Source organism: Condylura cristata, unplaced genomic scaffold, assembly GCF_000260355.1.
Source record: "Condylura cristata isolate star-nosed mole 26May11 unplaced genomic scaffold, ConCri1.0 scaffold00022, whole genome shotgun sequence".
Classification (NCBI taxonomy): domain Eukaryota; kingdom Metazoa; phylum Chordata; class Mammalia; order Eulipotyphla; family Talpidae; genus Condylura; species Condylura cristata.
In genome coordinates, this window is record NW_004567123.1 from 20,292,204 (window position 1) to 20,312,501 (window position 20,298).

The 20,298-nt window shown below is 48.9% G+C and overlaps 2 protein-coding genes across 5 annotated transcripts in view; one reads left to right on the top strand and one right to left on the bottom strand.

Moving 5' to 3' along the window:
* Positions 1 to 8,058, top strand: part of NOL4L (nucleolar protein 4-like) — a 64,460-nt gene extending 56,402 nt beyond the window's left edge. For 2 of the 3 annotated variants that reach the window (XM_004687291.2, XM_012728253.1), the window contains one exon: positions 3,498 to 8,058. In XM_004687291.2, the coding sequence (XP_004687348.1) occupies positions 3,498 to 3,721 (224 nt within the window). In that variant the 3' untranslated portion in view covers positions 3,722 to 8,058. The other variant, XM_012728254.1, reaches the window with a different exon arrangement.
* Positions 8,059 to 11,356: 3,298 nt separating this feature from the next.
* ASXL1 (additional sex combs like transcriptional regulator 1) overlaps positions 11,357 to 20,298 on the bottom strand; it is a 68,131-nt gene continuing 59,189 nt past the window's right edge. For both annotated transcript variants that reach the window (XM_012728314.1, XM_004687292.2), the window contains 5 exons: positions 19,072 to 19,235; positions 18,881 to 18,977; positions 17,557 to 17,662; positions 16,660 to 17,293; positions 11,357 to 16,154 (listed from right to left, as the gene is read on the bottom strand). In XM_012728314.1, coding sequence (XP_012583768.1) covers positions 13,260 to 16,154; positions 16,660 to 17,293; positions 17,557 to 17,662; positions 18,881 to 18,977; positions 19,072 to 19,235 — 3,896 coding nt within the window. In that variant the 3' untranslated portion in view covers positions 11,357 to 13,259. The remainder of the gene's footprint in view (positions 16,155 to 16,659; positions 17,294 to 17,556; positions 17,663 to 18,880; positions 18,978 to 19,071; positions 19,236 to 20,298) is intronic.

Consider the following 20,298-nt stretch of genomic DNA (forward strand, 5'->3'; position numbering starts at 1 on the left):
CTTGGCCACATATAATGGGCATCCAGCTACTCTGCACCCAAACTGGTGTCCCAGCACTGTCACCCCAGGCAACTCCGATGCAGAGGCGACACAGGCCCGTAGTGGAGAAACTGCTTCCTAAAAGGCGTCTACCTCCTCTTGGAGTTAGGTGCTGCCTGACAGAAACTGGAGTGCAGCCTCAGTCGCCTCACACCAAGGCGTGGTGTGGGGAGGGTCTTGTAGGCTGGAGAGCAGTCTGATGGCCCTTGGAGCCGGGCGGGCGAGTGAGGGTGATTCCATTCAGGGCCTTCTTGGATCAGACACTTGAAGGTTGTTGTGTGCAGTGGGCGCCATGGATAGATTTAAGCAACAGAGGGTTATAAATTGTGCTACTTGCCCTTGTAGTTAAGACGACTTGAACAGGGAGGGCAGGGGGCAGTTGCAGCGTGCTTTGGGGATGGCTCAGAGGCCAGGGGGTGAGAAGAGCTGAGGATGACAACCAGCTGCTTTGTGAGTAGGTTTAGAAGGCACTGCCACAGGCCAGGCGACCCTTGGCCGGACCTGTCTGAGAAGTCCTCTCTAGCCTTGTCCTTGGCTCCAGGAGCCCTCTCACTATGCTGAGCAGTGAGGGAGGGGCTGATCCCCCCACTCTTCTTGTTCCCCCGCCACCAGGAAGTATGTGCCACTCCTAGGAAGATTCCTGCCTGGGCTTAACTCTCATCGCTCCCGAATGCCTCTTAACCTAAAGTAAGAGGCAGCCTGGCCCTAGTCCCTGAGGCTGAGACCAGAGCGGCTGACTGCAGTGAGGCGGCAGGCTGCATTCCTTCCCTCCGGCAGCCCTGCTAACTGGGGACTTCGTGTGTCTGAAGGCAGGTTTCCCGGCAGGGCAGTTAGAAACCCCAATTACATGTGGGGAGGTCTGGGACCCGGGGGTGACAGTAGCTTCTTAGCTGCAGCATGCCACCCTGCTTATACCAGCTAGAGGGGCCCCAACAGCAGCCAGATCGTCCACTGAGGGGGCAGCTGGCTCTCTCCCTGAGATCTCAGGCAGAGACATGATCATTTAACTCCTGGCCTAGGCAGCCTTTTGAGCTGGGAGCCTAGAGCTTAGGATAAAAGGCAAAGGGCCGTGTAGCTACAGGGGCCCCAGAAGCACTGCCTTTCCCAGGAGTGCTTTAAATGATTGCGCAGATGGTACTGTGGGTGGGCAGCCCTGTTACTGTCTCGGCTCCTCACTTTGCTCATCACATTGTCATCTGGAGATGCAAATCAGCTTAGCTGGAATTTGGATTGTGCCGGTTCTCCTAGGGTGCCCACTTCTGTCCCTCTAGCAACCACCCAGGGGTCTGCCTGTAATCGGGCCTATGGGAATTAGTCCCCAGACTAGGAAAAAGACATTCTTCTGTCCCGGCTGTAGCTGCAGCAGAGGAGAGGACAATGCTGAGCACAGGCGTGAAGGAAGGAGAGCTGAGCCAGGGCTCTCTAACTGTGGTGGGCAGCTCTGGCCTTCCTCTGCATCCCCAGGCATTGTCTGCCGGGACCAAACCCCTCCATCTCCCTCCTGTCTCCGGTGTCCAGCCTTTGCTGCGTCCCTCTGGTTGCCTACATGGGCATCCGTCACCTTGCTTGGCTGCCGTTCTCAGCAAGTCAAGTCGCTTCCATTAAATGACAACTTTCCCACCTGTGTTCTTGACGCTTAATTCTAAGCTTATGCTTTAATAAGCCAGTTCCTAGGACCTCCTTGACATCCACATTCTCTGGCCAGAGAGGAAATAACTCCATGTGACAAACCGCTCCATTTTAAACCCCAGCTTCCTTCCCCATTTGGGGGCTGCAACAGCTTCCTTTTAGCAACACCATTTCCATAATTTCTTCCAATATGTTACTTCTGGTCTAGATGTTTCCAATGATAAAGAACTTTCAGCTCTTTATGGCAGCATAAAACCTGCCACTGTAAATGCCAGCAGTGACACTGGCTTTCAGAAGCTATGGAATAGTGGGGAGATAGCTGATAACCAAGAACAGCCTCATATATCCGTGTAAGGGAACCTGTGCAGACTTGGGGTGCGGGCAGGGAACAGGGAAACCAACCAGGCTGAGTCAGAGCCGGCTTCCTAAGGAAGTTCCAGTTCCCACACCCCCCAACCCTCACTTCTTAGCTGTTTTCTTTCCAAATACCTCACAAGTATGCTTTCCCAATTTCAGGAGCTTCCCTGTCTCTCAGGAGCCCATTCGGAAACTCTGAAACCTGTCTGAAGCCCTCTGCCAGGGGGCCTCCCCCAACTGTGCTGAGGGTTTCACAGGCATCAGCTCAGCCTCTCAGTAGTCTCCTCGTGTTGCAGATAGGGGATCTGATACTTGGGGAAGTTAAAATAATTGCCTGTGGCATTGCTTCAAAGCCAGCGGCCCACCCCATGGAGCTGCTTGGAAAAGGGGAAGAAGAGATTGGACCTGGTGAACACCCAGCACATCACACCCCCTAGTATGTTTCAGAAGACAACTGGCTCCCTCTTTGCTGCCACCATCCAAGGGCAAAGGGGAGGTGATTTATCCAGATACCACCTCTGGGTCCTGAGGTGACCCATCCCACTCTCGCCTGCCCCAGCAACATAACCTTCCCCTGCTCATTCAGGTACAGAAGAACTCAAAGTTAAGGGGGGCGGATGGGGCTTGAGGTGGTGCAGTTTACCAGCTCAATGACCCCCACTCCTTCTTAGCGTTACGGTCATGGTCTGGCGGTCCATCCTCTACCTCTTACCCTGCTAAGCAGAGCTGTTTCTTCTCTTTCCAGCTGGACAGAAGCCCCCTCCTTGTCTGAGCAGGCACATGGGTGTTTCGTTTCTGGTCTGGACTTCCAGGCTTTCCTTCTACTCATCCCTCCAGGGACGAGCCCCAAGATGCAGCAGTGTCTTGAACACCGTCTCCCCTGAAAGCTGCTCTGTTGGGGGTAGGAGGGAGGAACAGCACACACCTGTACCGCCCAGACACTGCCAGTCCTCCTTCCAGGGCTAGCCCCAGACTTCCTCTCAGGTCTGTCAGTTCTACTCACTATTTTGAGGAGTCAGGTTAAGTCCCTTTACTTCAAGGCTGCCACCTCACCTGGAGACCTGAGCCAGTATTGTGCACGTTGGGGATATACTCCTCAACCCAGCCAGTTCTCAGAAAGCGGTAGAGTTGTGATCAGCACCCCACTCAGCCTGACACCAAAACCTAAGCCTTTGTCTCGCACCAGCCTTTCCTGCTGGCGAAGCTGCTGAGCACACCTGACACTGGCCTTGTGATCTTGGGCACACATCTACTACTCATCACACCGTGGCGGTCGCATTCCTCGCAGGACCACCCTGAGGGTTAACAGCGCACCCCAAGTCTTATCTGCCGGTATCAGGCCCCATTCTAGACTCTAGGGATACAACCATAGAGAGCGCGCGGGGCCGCAGGCCCCCTATAGGATGTCACCTCCAAGCCGCCACGCAGAGGTGTCCACTCCCTATCTCCCTCACTCTCCCTCCTCTCCACAGGGCCCACAGACCTCAGCATGAAAGGCGGGGCCTCCACCACCTCAACGACGCCCACACCCACACCCTCCAGCAACAGCACCACCAGCAGGACCATGCCCACCGCCCAGCTCAGCCCCACGGAGATCAGCGCTGTGCGGCAGCTCATTGCTGGTTACCGAGAGTCCGCCGCCTTCCTGCTGCGCTCTGCAGACGAACTGGAAAACCTCATTTTACAGCAGAACTGACCCCAGCGGCACCTGGAGTGCACTGCCCTAGGGGGAAGGAGGCTGTTCCGCCCTGGACCTGGCTTCCTGCCTCACCAGTTGGTACATTTTGATTTTTGAAAGAGGTGGGATCCAAAAGAGCTGTTTCTAGCCACACTCCAAGCACCTGAGACTTTGGGCACAAGGACACTTTTTTTTTTTTTTTTTTTTTTTTGGAATCTCACCACACGGGTGCTCTGACCTGCTTGGAAGAGGCCAGTGGAGCAGCTTTGGAAGGGCTGGGACTCCCCTGACAAGTGCTGGGGCCGCAGCTCTGTTTAGAATCATCTTCGTGGACCCTGATGTTAGAATCCCACCCCCAGATAATTACCTTTCAAGTCTTAGGTGAGCAGAATTGCATATTTATTGAGAAAAACAAAGTGGACCCTTTCTCCCTCCCCCTTAGTAATTTATTTTTCTGAAAATGGATTCTTTTGTGTTTGTACAGATTGCCAGTCTGTGTCTGTCTGATCAGAAGGACCTATCTATCCCTGTGACCTAACATTCCGTATCACTACACTGGCGAGGGCTGGGTGGGGTGGGGTGGGTGCCGGGCTGGCTGTCCCTCGGTTGCTCAGCACCGCAAAGTAGGAGGACCTCACCCACACCCACTGCAAAGCAAAAACAAACTGCTCCCCCCACTCCACCGAAGCCCCAGTCACACGGTCACCTGTATTCTACCTCACACTCCAGCATGGGCTTTTTCCAGGATGTGCCCTGAGCCTGTTCTGAATGGCAGTCTCCCCAACTCCCTCACACAATGTGTCTGCCTGGGAGGTAAGTCCAGATAGGTGACCAGGAGCTGGAGCCTAGAGAGGGTCCGTCCCTTATAAGCAGCAGCTTGCAGTCCCCTGACCCTAGACCTCTCAGTTGCTGGGAGACAGCAACCAGTCTGCAGGTCCCTGCCCCCAGGGAGCCAGGTCCAAACACTTCTGTGCACAGCCCCAGGGCCCACAGATACCTGCAGGGAAGGACCCTTGTCTTCAGGGTCAGCCCCTGGCTGTTAGGCAGCCACCAAACAGGAAAGAAAGCTCTGCGACCTGGGAAGGCTGCAGCTCTTGACCCCTGCCCCCACGGTTAGAATTAAGGGACCATCAACAGTAGTGGAGAAGCCACTTGGGTTCTACTAGGACAGCCTTCTGGGGCCAGGCCTAGCAGAAACCCCTAATCCCTGGAGTGTGAAAACTGGCAAAAAGAAAAAGCCAGCCTGGTTTCCTTCCTCCCTGATAGGCACTTCCTCTTGCTCAGTGCAATACCTACCAGTGCTGCTAAAAACCAGGGATTCGCCCAGACCTCAGAAGGCCCACAGGGCCTCTCCGAGCAACACTCCGTAGCCATGGCAGCAGCTCTCTGCTGCCCGCCCCTGCCCAGAGCTGGCAGAAGCCCTCTGTTGCCTTTCCCTCCTCAGAGCAAAGAGGCCCCAGGGGAGCCAGGGCCAAGTGGACCCTAGGACAGCCACAGAGCCACTTGTTCCCAGAGCAGGCACCCCTTCCCAAACCAGCTTTTCTGCAGCCAACTGCCTCCTGGCATTGGCCAACCCTCAGGAGGAGTGGGAACGGGGCTCTAATGTGGATGCCCCCAACCCTGCCTCAGATCCACAACCGAGCTGTGGGCTCCCGATCCAGAAACTGCAAGGTAGGATGTCCCACCCCATACTTAAGTTCCAGCCCCAAGAGGTTGGGGGTGGTCTTATTTCTCAAGTGGCCTCCAACATCCCACCCAGCCACACCACCTCTGCCTTCCATCCCTGGGATCAGGACACCCAAGACTCCCCCTTAACACAGCACAAAGTCCAATGCCCAAGGCCTCTTCCACACCCCAGCCAGCAACATGTCTAGCCACCCCCCACCTGCTCAGTACCACCCCCAGATGTTTGAACTTGTGTAAATATTTATTTTTGTGTGTGAACAATACTACAAAGTAATCAGTAGATCCTTTGCAAAATGTTACCCCAGGCAATTTGTGAAAATCTTAAATGTTAAAAACTGGCAGAGACAATCGCCGCCTTAGAATTCTTGTTAACAATTTCTTAATATGTCATCTCTCCTCCCGGAGCCAGGACCTCCCAGCCCAGGCACAAACGGTTTGAATTTCCTGACAGACAGGAGTGAGAAAGACTGGGGAAGGAGCTTTCATCACCAACCCACACGAGGAATTATTAGAGCTAGATCAGTATAGCTACAGTTTGAAGTCATGTTATTCTGAGTTCAAGCTGTCCTAACTGACCACCTTCAGCCTGCCTTAGTACTGCAGCAAAAGTATAGGTTTAATTTTTGAAGAGACAAGGAAGGAATGCCAGTGGTAAAAGTCCATGGGACCCCAGTGGCCCATCCAGGACAGCAGGTTCTGTCATGTTGATCCCACCTCTTGGGCTCCTTCCCAGTGAAGCTACACATGAAGCCCCGGTAATGGCAGAATCAGGAGCAAGTTACTATGTGGAAACAGGACTCAATTAGCTAGTTCAGTCAGGGAACTTGTTCTGTTTTGCTTTTGTTTCAAAAGATGCAGCTTCAACCCTTCCCTCTCCTGACTTGGAGAGCACCTAAGAGCTGGTTCTGCGGAGCCTAGCTCACTGTGTCCCACCTTCACCCCAGGGACTGCCTTCTCCCACAGGGAGCTTCCAAAGCCCTGCTCCACAGCCATTTAACATTCACATGGAGGGCCTCAGGGCACAATTAGTCATATGGGATCCTAAGGTAAAAGACCAGAGCAGAATACACCAATTCCAGGGTCTGTGCAGAGAGCTAATCCCACCAGAAGGGTAGACTCAGAGAAATGAGCACTTGGTTTGGTGGTGGGTCTGACAGGCCAGTGAACAGTGTAACCCAGCTGAAATCCATTTTGTCGTCACCACTTGTAGAAAGGGGCAGTTTATACCCAAGAACAGTGTTGAGAGGGAGGGAATAGGTAGGGGATTGGGAAGGTTATAGCGGACTCTAAACAGGTGGAAACTGGCCCCCCCTAGTCCCAAGGGCCACTCATGACTTCAGGGGCGGTTACAGGATTAACTACCAGTCCATTTTCAAAATGCTGCTTTGAACTCAGAGGGTTGATACTTTTAATTTGTAATTTTTTGTAAAACTTTTTACAAGATAGTAAAGTATTTCACCAGAATACCAGTTTCAATCCGTCCATGGTCTGATTTTTTATATAATTTAGTGGTGCTTTAGAAACTTTGTTTTTGTTGTTTCTGAGCGAAACAGCTCGATCCTTTTTCGCCTGTATCTACCTAAGACCAATGTGAACCTTTGTATTTTTGCTCCTAATTTTGGACTCAGTGAAAGTGTACTGTTTACATGTACAGACGCCCCAGTCCCTGTGTGTTCTGCAAGACTCTCTCTCGAGGAGGAAGGTGCACCTCACTAAGCTCATCTGCTTAGCAAAGCCACAAAACAAAAACCTCTCACTTTTTACCTATGATTCCACCTAAAGACAGACAAAACCTACACCACACAATTCAGATTAGCTGAAAAACTTTTTTTTAAGCTCAGAAAAATCCGTGCAGCAGACGACGACTCGGAATAGACGTCATTGGCCACTGGGTGGGTAACTGCATGGACACGAGACGTGAAAGCAGGACTTTGCTATAGAGTTGTGGGTTGGACCTAATTCTCCCAGCAGCCTGGGAATGACTTATGTGACCTTCAGGGTCAAGCCACCTAGGATTTAGGAACCCGAGAGGATTGTCCATCCCCTGGCATAACTTAGACATGTTTTAAGAGTATGAGTCCCCCATCTAAGACGAGACTTTGAGATTTCAGCGCAGAGGGCACAAACATTTTTCAGGGTTCCCTTGGAGGCGCTTGCTCATGAGGCATCACCTCTGGGGAGGGGCTGGAGGGTCTGGACAGTAAGCATATGGCACTTAAGGCAAACAGTGGATGGCGCCAACTTTTAAAGGTGACTCTTTAATAATCAATGGCTTCACCTCTAAATTATATTTTTACAGATAATGCACCTATGCAACTTAACGTGGCTCTTCTAAGCAGGTGAGGACTTCCTCCTCAATGCTCTATCAAAATTATTTGTGTTCTATATAGTGAGTTTTTCCAGTAAATGTGGCTTAATATTTTAATTCTTAGAATGTGTCTTCTCTATGTGATGCAACTAAAATCTGTTTTGTTTGTGGAATGACTAGCACAGGCCAACTCCCTCTCCCCTCACTTAACAAAAGACCAATGAGCTGTTAATCGAGCTGTTATCTCCATGGTATTACTTGCTAAATGCACTGATTTCATAAGTATGTGGAATCCTTTTCTTTTGAATCTGTATATCATATATTAAGACTGAATCTACTTAATAAACACTGAATAACAAACCGAATGTTTTTGTTCCACTGTGTCCTCTCCTCAGCCACCCTGCCAGCCAGTTCTCTTCCTTCCAAATCTAGTTTGGCACTAAAACACCTTTAAAAAAAAAAAAAAAAAGCAGACTCCACCTTTTCCTACCCTCTCTGAGCCATCACCAAGAAGGTCCTTTCCTTCACCCTAGCCTGTTGGAAAGGAAAGAAACACAATGGAGGTGCTCTTCTCCCAGATTACAGGGAACTGGCACCCCCCCCCCTCCTGGAAGCAGCCAGCCACTGAGCAAGGTCCTAAACGTGCTCCAGCAAATACCCAAAGTTCAGCTTCTATTGACAAAGCAGTTTCTCAGCTTGGAAACACCACAATTTTGAACCTTCACCCATTTGACCCACAACAATGGTTCCTACCTTGAAGAAAACAAATGCTTTTCCCAATGATGTTTGGGCCTGGACTTTCCCCCTCCTTACATGACTTGTGCATTAACTTCCTGGAAAACTGGCAGGATTATGGCTGGGGCAAACCTGATTGTCACATATTTAAAAACAATTCTGTATTAGTAAAACAACATAAGCTTAACTATTAAAATTGCCTGTGTGTATACACAGCCATACACCATATGGCAGTTGTTTTTAGAACATTTCTGAAATGGGCGTAATTTGTTCAGTTGAAATTCAGTCAAATAAATGGAATGGCTAGGGGAAGGGCTGACGGTGTGAAGCCATGGCTCTGAGGGAGTATCTGCTGGCTTCCTTAATGACGGTAGCAGGACAGCCAAGAGCAGAAGCTGGAACCTCCATTCCCCATCTTTCCTTATCTTTCCTTGTTCACAGAGACCAAAACAGCATCCTCAGTAATCCATGACAACTCCTGCCCTACTAAAACTCCCACTACTGAGACCCCTCAATGAGCAGACATTCAGAACGCTGGCCCCTCACGCAGACCACACCAGCCAAGGGGGAAAGCACTTACCTCCAGATGAGGTGCTGCAGCTCTCGGAGCACTGGGATCCAACAAGCCACTCGAGGACAGAGCGGTGCTGCTTGATCCTGTCTGGTTTCTTTAAATGAGGCACCAGATAACTGGTGTTAATAGTGTACAGGACAACAGCAACCAGAAATGCCCCCCACATAACAGTAAACTAAAACCTAATGACAAATTTGGTAAACGCAAAACATTAACTGTTCTTTTAATAGTAATTTAAAATGTACTAAGGAAGCATAGTAGTTGAGGAATCCTAAAGATCCCGTGTTCTTCTCACTCATCTTCTGTATAAACTACGACTATCAGGATCATCACTGATCAGGGGGCTCTTCAGTGAGCTGACCAAGGAGCTCATGGACTCTCTGAAATAGCATGCAAGGCAATGTGTACTCTCCGGGAAAGGGGGTGCAGAGCTTGACCAGCTCTCAAATGAATTTGCATCCTCAGAAAGGTTATAAACCACTGCACTGACAATTCTTTTTGTTACTCAGTATTTTCCTTACAAAGTTTTTGTCTCTATCTTTTGGAGGTTGAAGATGTTCATTTTGGGCCTTCAAATTTACACACGAGACTAGAGGAAGCAAGGGGCACCATTAGCATTTGGTTCCAAATATGAATCTCCAACATCACAAAGCCCACTCTCCTCCACCACTGAAAGGCATCCACACAAGGGCAACACAGGCTGTGCCGCCTCCCCTCAGAGCACAGGCAGGCAAATCTTTGGCTTCCTTAGGAGCCAACTCCCTAATGAGTTCAGGGCACTCTACTGTGTACACACACAGACACACACGTGTACACACACACACATACACACCTCCTTCAAGCAAGATTTGACTTCAAAAGAGATATAAACTGACACCACGTCCAGCCAGCAGGATAGCATTCTCAAATTCCCAAACAGTTCCTCTATCTCTGGACAAGTAAAATAATCCTCTCCCACCAAGCACTCAGTATCTGAACTCTGGACGTGTGTACTCAGTGACGACAGTATGAGTTCAAATGGCAGATGTCCACCTAGAGCCTGCACTACCCCTTAGAACAGCACTCCAGGCAACCCATGGCTCTCCTCTGGGATGAGGCTCAAGCGTGAAAGGAGCTTGTACAGATTGTTACTGTAAGTTCACATGACCAGGCACTACTTTGTAATGAAGCATCTACTACTTCCAGGCAGGAAGAGGCTGTCAGAAAAGCCAAGAAACTTGCCCCAATCACAGAGCTGAAGGTATCAGATGAGCCCTCTGCCCCCATATCATTCTACCTTCCTACTGAGATGTGACTGGCAATGTCAGGTCCCAACCCTGCACATGAAGAGGGTACTCCCATGACACCAAGTCTCACACACACACACACACACACACACACCACAAGTCGTTGCAAAATCACCACACCCCCACCCGACTCAACTTCTCCAAATGCACTTCTACCGAACAGCACCAGTACAAAAGCCCAACTCTTAACTCTGCCCTTACAGAGCTTTTTAATCTATCTTTTGGAGGTCAGAGGTGTTTATTTTGAGCCTTCAAATTCACACACGAGACAAGAGGAAGCAAGAAGCACCATCAGCATCTGGTTCCAAGTACGAATTTCCAACATCACAAAGCCCACTCTCCTCTACTCACACGAGGGCAAGACAGGTCGTGCTTCCACCAAAGGTCTTCCACCAGTTTTCCTTCTCCAATTCAAAAAAGCAAATTAGGGCTGTGTATCTTAGTTTCTGTTTCCATCCCGCTGCCTCCCCATTGCTTTCAGCTGATTATAAACTTAGTTTCTGGTATGTCATTAAGTACTCATGTTAAGTCTGAGGACTTTTAACTGGGGAACCGCTTGCAGCCTGCCATCCACTCAAGCCCACTGGACTAGTACAACTTCCTCCTGGGCCAGCACCTCCTTCACTGCTGCCTGCTACTGTTCAGAGGTGCTTGTGTTTATGGCTTTTCAAGATCATAACTATTCACCTGCCCCACAGATCAGCAGCCACTGGGAAACCTCTTCAGCAATATCAGTCTGGCATGAGGCAGTTAGGACGAGTAGCTATGGAGAGATGTGAGTTCATGGCTTTGACTCACAAGGCGAAAACACCCTGTCATTTTCATTAGGTTTCTGTTGCTAGTGCACACAGTTAAAGCTGGCCAAGTCTTGCAGATCTGATGATGATGAGACTTTTATATAGCTAAGTTCCTAACAGTAACATGCTCCAGAGCCAAAGGTGATGTCAGGAGAGCCAAAGGTGATGTCAGGGGGGTTTGCGCCTTCAATGCAGCTTCTACTCTCCAACCTGACTTTCCTTCCCATCCCATCAGGGTGGCCACAGAAGATGACCAAGACCACAGTGCAGGTTGTACAGGTTTATTTTTCCAATACCACAAGAGACATACAAGAGCAGTGCTTTCCCTGGGCAGCCCCGTGGACCAGACCAGTTTCAAACTACCCTAGAGTGGCCCCAAAGCTCGCAGCAGAAGAGGATCAGACACACTTGGGCCTCTGTTCGAACCTATCTTTGGTAAAGAGACTCTGGAAGTCGACAACTCGGACTTTGCAAATACTGCAGTTAAATCACCACATCATTGACAACTTTTCACTCACGCTTCAGATGACAAAACGCCAGTGGATGAAATGGGAGTGGGGGATAACCCTTCAGATGAAATAAGACTTGCTGAGGCCATACCGATTTTATACTCGATACAGAAACACTCACACAGGGAGGCCTGGGTTAAACAGGGACGACTCTCAACTCTACCACAAGTCAAGGTATGAGGTATAAGAAATAAGGCTGGGTCGGGAGAGGGACAACCATGGAGACCTCTTTTTTTTCTTCCCCAACCTGTTGTCAAAACTAAGTCAAAAGGGGTCCTGTGACACCAGGATAATGTGGTCCCAGGTACTGCTGACAGATGATGTATACTAGAGTCAGTTCTGGAAGGCCTGCTTGGGACTGCCCAGGACACTCACCCATGAATCCAGGAGCACTTAACACTGGTGGTGGTGATTTGTCCCAAATGGCAGCGAGCAGCCAGTGAAGGTTGGAGAAGAGGTGAGGAGCAAGATCATTTGCTCAGTAGCTTACAGGAGTGACTGTGGCTCAGCAGGCTGTGACAGGGCATGGGGGCCAACCTGGTAAAACACCAATCACTCCCCCCTCACACTGGGCAGCACAGCACGCAGTGGCTCGCTCTAGCACAGGTAGAGAGAAGTCAATTACACCATTTGAATGCAACGACGCTCAAGACGTAAAATACGGGAGAGATGGTCATGTTCTCTGTACAATACATCCATTTACAGAATTGGCCAGCACTGTGTACAATGTATAAATACATGATAAAACAGTTTTATAGGTGCATAGAGCATACTTACAGAAGCCAAAAAGTTCACTTTATACATCCAAGGATAAAGAGTTAAAAATATAAAAATAAGAAACACACACTGCTTTGAAAATGTAAAATGACTGTCACATACACGGTGCGTGGAGATGCCCACTCCCAGAGTCCAAAGTGACGGGGAAGGTATCAAGCAGAGGAATTCAATTCACCCGCCCAAATGCCTACATATCTGATTTAAAAGGTCTACAGATGGCATTTCAAGAGTAAAGACAGGCCTATGCCCAATCCTGTTGTCCAAACAGGGCTATTCAAGATTCCAAAGCTCCTGTGGACTAGCGGATAAAGTTCCAAATCTGCTTCAGCAACATAACCAAAGGCCAAACTGGCTCTTCAACAGGCAAATGACTGTGACCCTGAAATCAGCAGGTACTTGAGCCCCCTGGTGGGCACTGCTGGGAGTTAAATGGAACCCTGTGCTGGCTTCTCAACCATCAACTAACTCCCCAGACTGAGTAGAAGGAAAAATGGTAGGGAGGGGGCAGTGGAAGACTGACATTTCTACTCAATTCAGGTAAATGAGTTCCCTTGGTGGAGGTCACAGCCTTCTTGCCTCAGCTTCAAGTCCCGCTGGGAGTTAGGCTGGCTCCCCATGCTACGCCAGACTGTGTTGAGAGCTCAGGCTGGTTAGTCAGCTGTGGGCAGCCCAACAAGCTGCCCAGAAGGAAACCCCTCCAGTTAGACAACAAGGGTTAGTGAGTGATGGAGGAGCTTTAGCACTATAAATTTTAGGGAAAGGCAAGAATGTTCTTGCTGGAGAGACAGTCTACTGTATCAATGATATTCTGTATGCAGATTTAAGATCAATCATTATCAAAATACACACACTAAATATACAGCTTTTCCCATGGCCATAATTTATTATCTCACCACAAGGCACAATACACAGAGTTTTGAGGGTCCAATACAGTCATCGTGACAGAATGCACCACAGCCTTGGCACATGATCATGGCTTTCAGGCTGCATGCACACTGGAGTGAGATGCTTTCCACCCTGCTGCTGTCAGTAAACATCTGCAAGGACAGTGATGCACTATGGCTCGCACCAAAGTGTGCTTTGTGGCTCAGTTGTACCACACTTCCAGCAAGGCCTTTGGGAAAGGTGAGGGAGCTGGAAGGATAATTAAAGCTGGTGGAACTTAGTTGGAATTTGGAAAGCTTCCCATAAAATGCCTGTTTGATGTTGAGTTGGGAGGAGATGGAGGAAGGTTCGAGAGGCTGACTGAGTCCTTTCCCAGGTTCTCGGGGTAATTTCCAGAAGGGCAGGTCAAGGACAAAGGGCATTCCCTGCAATTGATCCACCAGCTCCCGAGTACTAGGCCCTACAGCATTTCTGTTCTCTGCATTTGCCTTGAGAGGGCCCCCCACAAAAGTCTTCTGACTCTTCATGCTGCTAACAGAGGCAGGCGGTGGCTTTGGCGCCCAATCCTCCCTGGGAGTCTGTACCCCACCAGACACAGGGTTTTTGCTTGGCTCCAACTTCGTATTAGGAAAGCCAGGAGGAGCATCAGCAGGCTGCGGCACTGGTGCCACAGGCCTGGGACACTGAAGGGCTGCAGTCACTTTCCTAGAGCCAAAGAGTTTCTTCCCTTGACCTCCAGCATTGTTCTGATCACCCAGGGTCCGACCTCTCTGATCAGGACCCATGGAGATCACATTTGGAGATGAGAAACGAGGGGGTCTCGAGGTAGTGAGATTTCCTGGACTCTTGCCTGGGGCAGTAATGGAATTACTGCACTGGGGCAGGCCATGGCCTTCCTTCTGGTCTTCAAAACTGAAGGAAGAGAACTGCCCTTTGGAATCCCCTTGGAGCTTCCCAGCAGCAGCCACTGGATTTGTCACTGGATAGAGGGAGTCTAAATTTGGGACAATCTTTTGGGGCTCACCAGGAACTGGGGCGGACTCTAGTCTGGCAATATTACTGCTTGCTTCATGGCTCTCAGTTAGAAGTGGTTCCTTTGAAGATCTTAGAGTACTAGGGCTGCTCCTGCTAAATGTGCATCTGTTTTCCCCAGCATCTTGCAGAGATCCCATTCCATGTGATCGACTATGACTCTGCTCTTTCATGAGTGGGAAGTGTGCAGATTCAGGTCTGCTGTTGAGGGCTGGAGGAAGAACCTTCTCTAGAGGCAAGCTGCCCTGTAGCAACTGCATCACCAGTGGGTTAGTCACCTCCAGTGATGACCCAGATCTACCCAGGGGCAAGGGGCTTGGCTGGCACTCAGTACTAGCCAGAAGAAGGGAGTCTGGGATTCGTTGAGGGGTCGCACATACTCGAGACACCCAGCTCTGAGGAGCAGCTATTTCATCTGTCCTTGAAATCATACTTGGGTCACTATTCACCTTGGATGGTGAGGCAGGTGGGTTACAGCCATGTTTCTCCTCATCTGCCACCAAAGATCCCTTTTTCACCATGGTTTCACTAGCCTCGGCCTCACTGCTGTCTTCAGAGAGATGGCCTTCAAAGTCAGAAGCTGTGTCTGTGGACTCACTGTGAAGACTCAATGCTTCGGAGTCTCCATTGATTTTCAGCCTCTCAACTTCCATCTGGTCACAGTTGCTGCCAGCACTGTCAGCACATCCTCCAGCCGACACTGTCCAGAGTGAAGGAAAGCTGCTGGGGGGCTCTAAACCCTCTTCAGCTATCAACCCCCCAGGCAATGCTGAAGTGATGGGAGCTGCTTTCTCCTGCCCCTTGCTGACCTGGGGCTCAGCAGATGGGACATTTTCTCCAGAGTTCAGTTCAGGCTGTCCCTCCGTCTTGTCATTCAATGGGCCAGGCATCCAAGCTGCAGCACCGGCACAGACAAGAGCCTTGTTTTTCAAATTTTCTTGTCTAGTAGCACTTTCCCTCATGGTTGGGCATGAGTTATCAAGTCCTAATTCGTCATCGGGTTGTCTGTCCTGCAGGCAACCAGCAAATGACGATTCAGGAGTGGAAATGGGGGTCACATTCACAGGCTCTTTCGTGGTGGGATGACAGTCACCATCTACAGTCTGGCCAGTTCCTTCTTCTAACACAACATCCCCTACCAAAGACTGAGTAGGACTGTTTTCTGTGGGTACAGTGGGTCCTTGTTCTTTATCCTTTTCCCAGGAAGTGGTACCAGAACCACATTCAGTTCTAACACCTAGATGCAATGGAGACTGCTCAGGTGCTGAGGTTTTGGATGACAGGGAGTCTGGGATCCTTGGAGGGTGAAGCTGGCCTCCAGCTGGAGCAATGGGGAGTTGGGAAGCATCATCCAGTCTGCTCGTCAGGATGTTTGAAACCCTTTGTACAGGACTGCTCTCTTCCTTTTCGGGCGAAGTGAGGTTCTCTCTCTTGGCTCTGGACATACCAGTTATGGCCTGAACTTGCTCCCCATTTAGAGGACAAGGCGGCAGTAATTGTGTTCGCTGTAGATCTGACGCACATTCTCCAGGGGTGCTCGGGGATCCCCTGGGCTCAGGGTGGCCATAGGCCTCACCACCATTACTACTGCCGCTGCCTCTGCCACCTCCCTCATCGGTGGCCCCGCCGCCACCTCCACCCGGGCCACCCCCGCCTCCGATGGCAGTGGCGGCCGCCTCTCGATGGCAGTGGTGGCCTCTGGTCCCTCTGACCTGCAGAGCACGGGCTTTAATGTCTGCGAGGGTCCTGGCACCAGTCCAGCCCCGGCAGGAGGACTCCGTGATGGGGACGATGCGGGGGCAAATCTGGTAAGTGGACTGACCTTTAACCACCCAGGGTGGTTTGATACGTGAAAGTTGAATCTGCAAGATAAGAATTGGAAAACCATTTTAGTTGACTATGTGTTGTGACCTAGGAATTATAAAGCTAAATTGGAATTATTAACAACTTAGGGGACATGGCCTAGAGGAACAAATAATTTTTCTTACAATTGTAACAATCCTGAGAAAATGGCTACCCACAACACACCATTCTAAGAGTCTGCTCAAGGGCTGTTACATGCCATACTTCTAGATTTAATTTCTGGTGGGACTATGTGAGTGACTACAGAAAGAACATGATACTAACTAATAAAAGACTGAGAAACCCCACAGGATTCCCAGCCTTAGCAATAACTTCAACAGAGTAAACAAGTGAGGAAGAACAGAAACTTATTTCCTTGTTCAAAGTCTGGCTCCAGGATGCCTCTATTGGAGCGGCACTACATGCCCACATTATTAACAAGGGGCCCTGCAAAATTCCCACACATCTCCTGAGCCCCAAAGGGATCATGGTTTCAAGGCACTCAAAATTCAAACAGCTTCCTACCCTGATGGGCGGGACTTTGGGCTCCTCTTTGGTGGGCTGTGGCTTTTCGGTGTAAACACTTTCAATTGTGTTACGAAAGGACTGACGATCTTCAAGCCGGGGCTTCTTTTCGGGAAAGGACGCAGAGGCTGCCTGCTCAAAGGATTTTCTCTTCTGATCCTTGGGTTCTTGATCCACAGTCTCCTGAGGCAAGCTAGGAATTCTGTCTGGAGACACAGAGGCACGCGCCAGGTCCTCTGTATCAGTCTGGATGTGGGAAGCCACAGGTTCACCTGGGATTTCAAGACCCTCTGGGTCGGGTGCTGCAGAGGATATTCCTGGCAGGTGGGGGCTGCCACCCCCTGATGCATCAGTCTCAGCCTCCCCCTCCTTGAAGAGGGGAGTATCTGGGGCCACAGACTGTGTGTCTTTTGCAATCCCTGTTTCTTCTGGTTCCTGCTTCTTGTACAGATTCCTTCTGGCTCTGGTTCGGAGATCTGGCCGAGAGCGTTTCTTGAAATGCCCATCTCGCTGCCGGGTGGCTGGACCACGCTGTGGTCGTGCTGATTCTCCTGGGACACACAAATCACTCTTGATTTCGGTCTCCTCGTGGTCCACATTCTGCTGCAATGACTCTTCTTTGGTCAACCCCAATCTGCAAACCAAACTCAGCATCAGTTACAGGCCAGAGACCTATCTAATGTCCCTGAACATACCCATACACAGGTTACCTCACAACAAAATAAATCTGCATGTATATGACACTAACCACAGAAAACAGGTAGCTCCCCTATAATGGCATTGCTCTGAATGACTGTAAGCTCCACATTCTCATACACTGTAAGCCTGCATCACTTGAGAGAACATCTCTATCCCTCCACTCAGAGTCCAACTAGGACACAGCACTAAGTGTCTTACTTCTGTCCATAGTAGTCTTCAAAGAACTTTTCTTTCCATTGTTCCACCTTCTTTTCCTTCTCCATTTCCTGTCGTATCCTGACTTGCATCTCATGAGTGAATTCACCTAGAGAGAAATAAAACTTTTGGAGTGCACACATTCAGAACATTAATGTCTATCTTACAGAAAGCCAAATCTTCCAGTTATACCACATCAGGAGTTTTGAAAATATATGTGACTTTGGAGATTTTTTTAACCTTCACCATCTTTTCACATTAGTCCATCTCCTCCGGATGCTCTCTCACATGACAGACCAACATATCTATTTTAAGGGAAATTAACTCTTCACTATGATATGAAGCAATACATCAATCGAAATAGCAAAAAAATAAAGAAAGAACCATTCTTACTCTCTGTGCAGAGAAAGTAACACAGCAGGCCTGACTGCTTACCCGTAAGAAGGTCTAGCTTACAAGGCTGCTCTTTGGCTGACATCTGGAAACTAGATTTCAGAGTTCCCATCTCCCCCTGAATTGGTATGAATGGCTCTCTGTGCCTAAGCTGTTTGTGCAAACAAGATTGTTTACAGCAAGTACCTGCTTTCCTTTAGGGGATCTAGAATTTGGGTCTGTGCCAGGTAGAGGTCCTACATGATCAGTTCCCAAGGAAAACCTTGGGCACAACCTCTTTAAGAAGCTTCCCTGGTAGACAACATTTCACATGTGTTGTCACAACTCACTTCTGTGGGATTAAGTGTATCTTGTTGTGACTCCAGAAGGAGAGTACTTTGAAAGCTCACTCCGTGACGTCACCCCAGGTTGTCTTTTCCCTTTACTCATTCTGCACTATAGGTTTTCACTCCAAAAATGTATAGATGTGGGTATGACTACATACTGAGTCCACAAATCCTAGTGAATCATCAAACCTGAAGGAGGACCTCCCAACCCTTCCATGTAGCTGCTTTCCTGCAAAACTAAGCCACCAATTATTCCAAGTGGCAATGTCCAAGAAGACAACACGTGATAGAGTTTACTGTGTGCACCAATGCTAGTACTTTCTTCCACCCACCTAGACAACATCATGATTACCAGAAAGATTAGTTTTAATGAAGAAGCAACACAGCACAGGAATATACAAACAAAATGAAAGCCCAAATTCTCCCTAGCTTCATTAAAGCAGCTATGGAGCACAGTAATATCCTTCACATTTATTAATTTTGTGAGGAAAGTCTGCCTTGTATTAAATACCTGTTGGGGAAAAAAGATGAAAAATATATGAAATTTAAATACCAGCGACACATGGCAGTTACCTCTCAAACTACCTGAGATGAGAAAGTCCACTCACCATCAGCCAGGCGTTCCCGCCAGCTCTGAGCCGCATGGGTGAAAAACTCGTTGTTTAGTGCACTACTGCTGAGACGAAACAGGCCATCTGTTCCCACCTAGAAGGAGCAGGTAAGTAACCCAATAAGGAAATTAAGAAAAAGAAAAGAAGCCTACCCATAAAGAAGCAATAAGGAAGCCACCCAACTGCACCTGTCTGTCCACTTCTGGCAGGAGGAAGAGGAGCTGCTGCTGAAAGTGGGATGGCAGAGCGTGGAAAGTCCGAGAATTTATCAGGGCCCGGAGATTGGTGTTTACAAGAATGGACCCAGGTGTCTCAAAATCAATCTCTTCCCCTCTGTTGCGCTTCATTTGACCTGTGATTTTTGAAGCAGTAAGAAGCAAAATAAAGAGAGTTTTCAGCTTTTAAATCCTAAAGCCATATGCCAACTGAGGGAAAAATTTTGGTGGCAGCACACAAACTAACCAGAACTTATCTGCAAAACAAACTGTTCAGTTCACACTAAGCTATATAATTCTTTTCAGATTACTCTCATTGCTACCAAACCTAAGAGAATACTTGGCTTTATGTCCTTGCACGATTGTGCCATGCTTTGTCACAGCCTGAGGAGGACACCCTTCCCACAGAAAGCCAGGTAGGGAGGCAAACTCACAACTTCTCTCAAAGTTGGAGGACAGGTTACAAAAGCCAACTGGAGAAATAATGGAAATTATTTAAAAGCATATCTTCTTAGTGTACTATAGAAAAATCTGAAGAGTTCTATAAATGGGCTGAAGAAGTACAATCTCCATGACAAAAGGGACCTACAGTTGCTTCAAGTACACTGAAATACCAATACTCCTAACTCTCAACCTGCAAGGCCTTAGACTGACACTATTGGTGAGTTGGAAAAGCTTTAAGACAGTAAAAGTAGTCCCCACTCAGGCAATAGTTTATTCAAATAGTTTATTCAAAGCTAGTTTTCTTAATGGCTTTACCTAACCTATCTACAAACAATGGCCATGCAGGCTTTGAGATGTAAATCCTGAAATAGAAAGCATCATACTAGCCTTGTAAACAGCCCTGGGTGGAAAGTACAGGCTACTGCATTTGCTTAGAGCCCCAAAATTCCCCACTGGCTCCCACTCAACATATTAACTAGTTTATAAAAAAGGGCATCTGACATAGACTACAGATCAACATTGGGAACATATGTGGCAGGATGCTACCAAAGAAAGAAATCCAATTGTAGAATTCTTCATTGAGAAACTCAGAAGCCATTTTCACTCACTTGAACACTTGCTACGACCAAGGCAGCACAGGCGAGCACCTTTCGGAGACAAAGAGTGATGTGACACCATCTCTGCCCACAAGTTCTTTCAGTCTAGCATATCATACTCAAAATGCACGGAAAAACAAAAAAGAGAGGGCCACCCAAG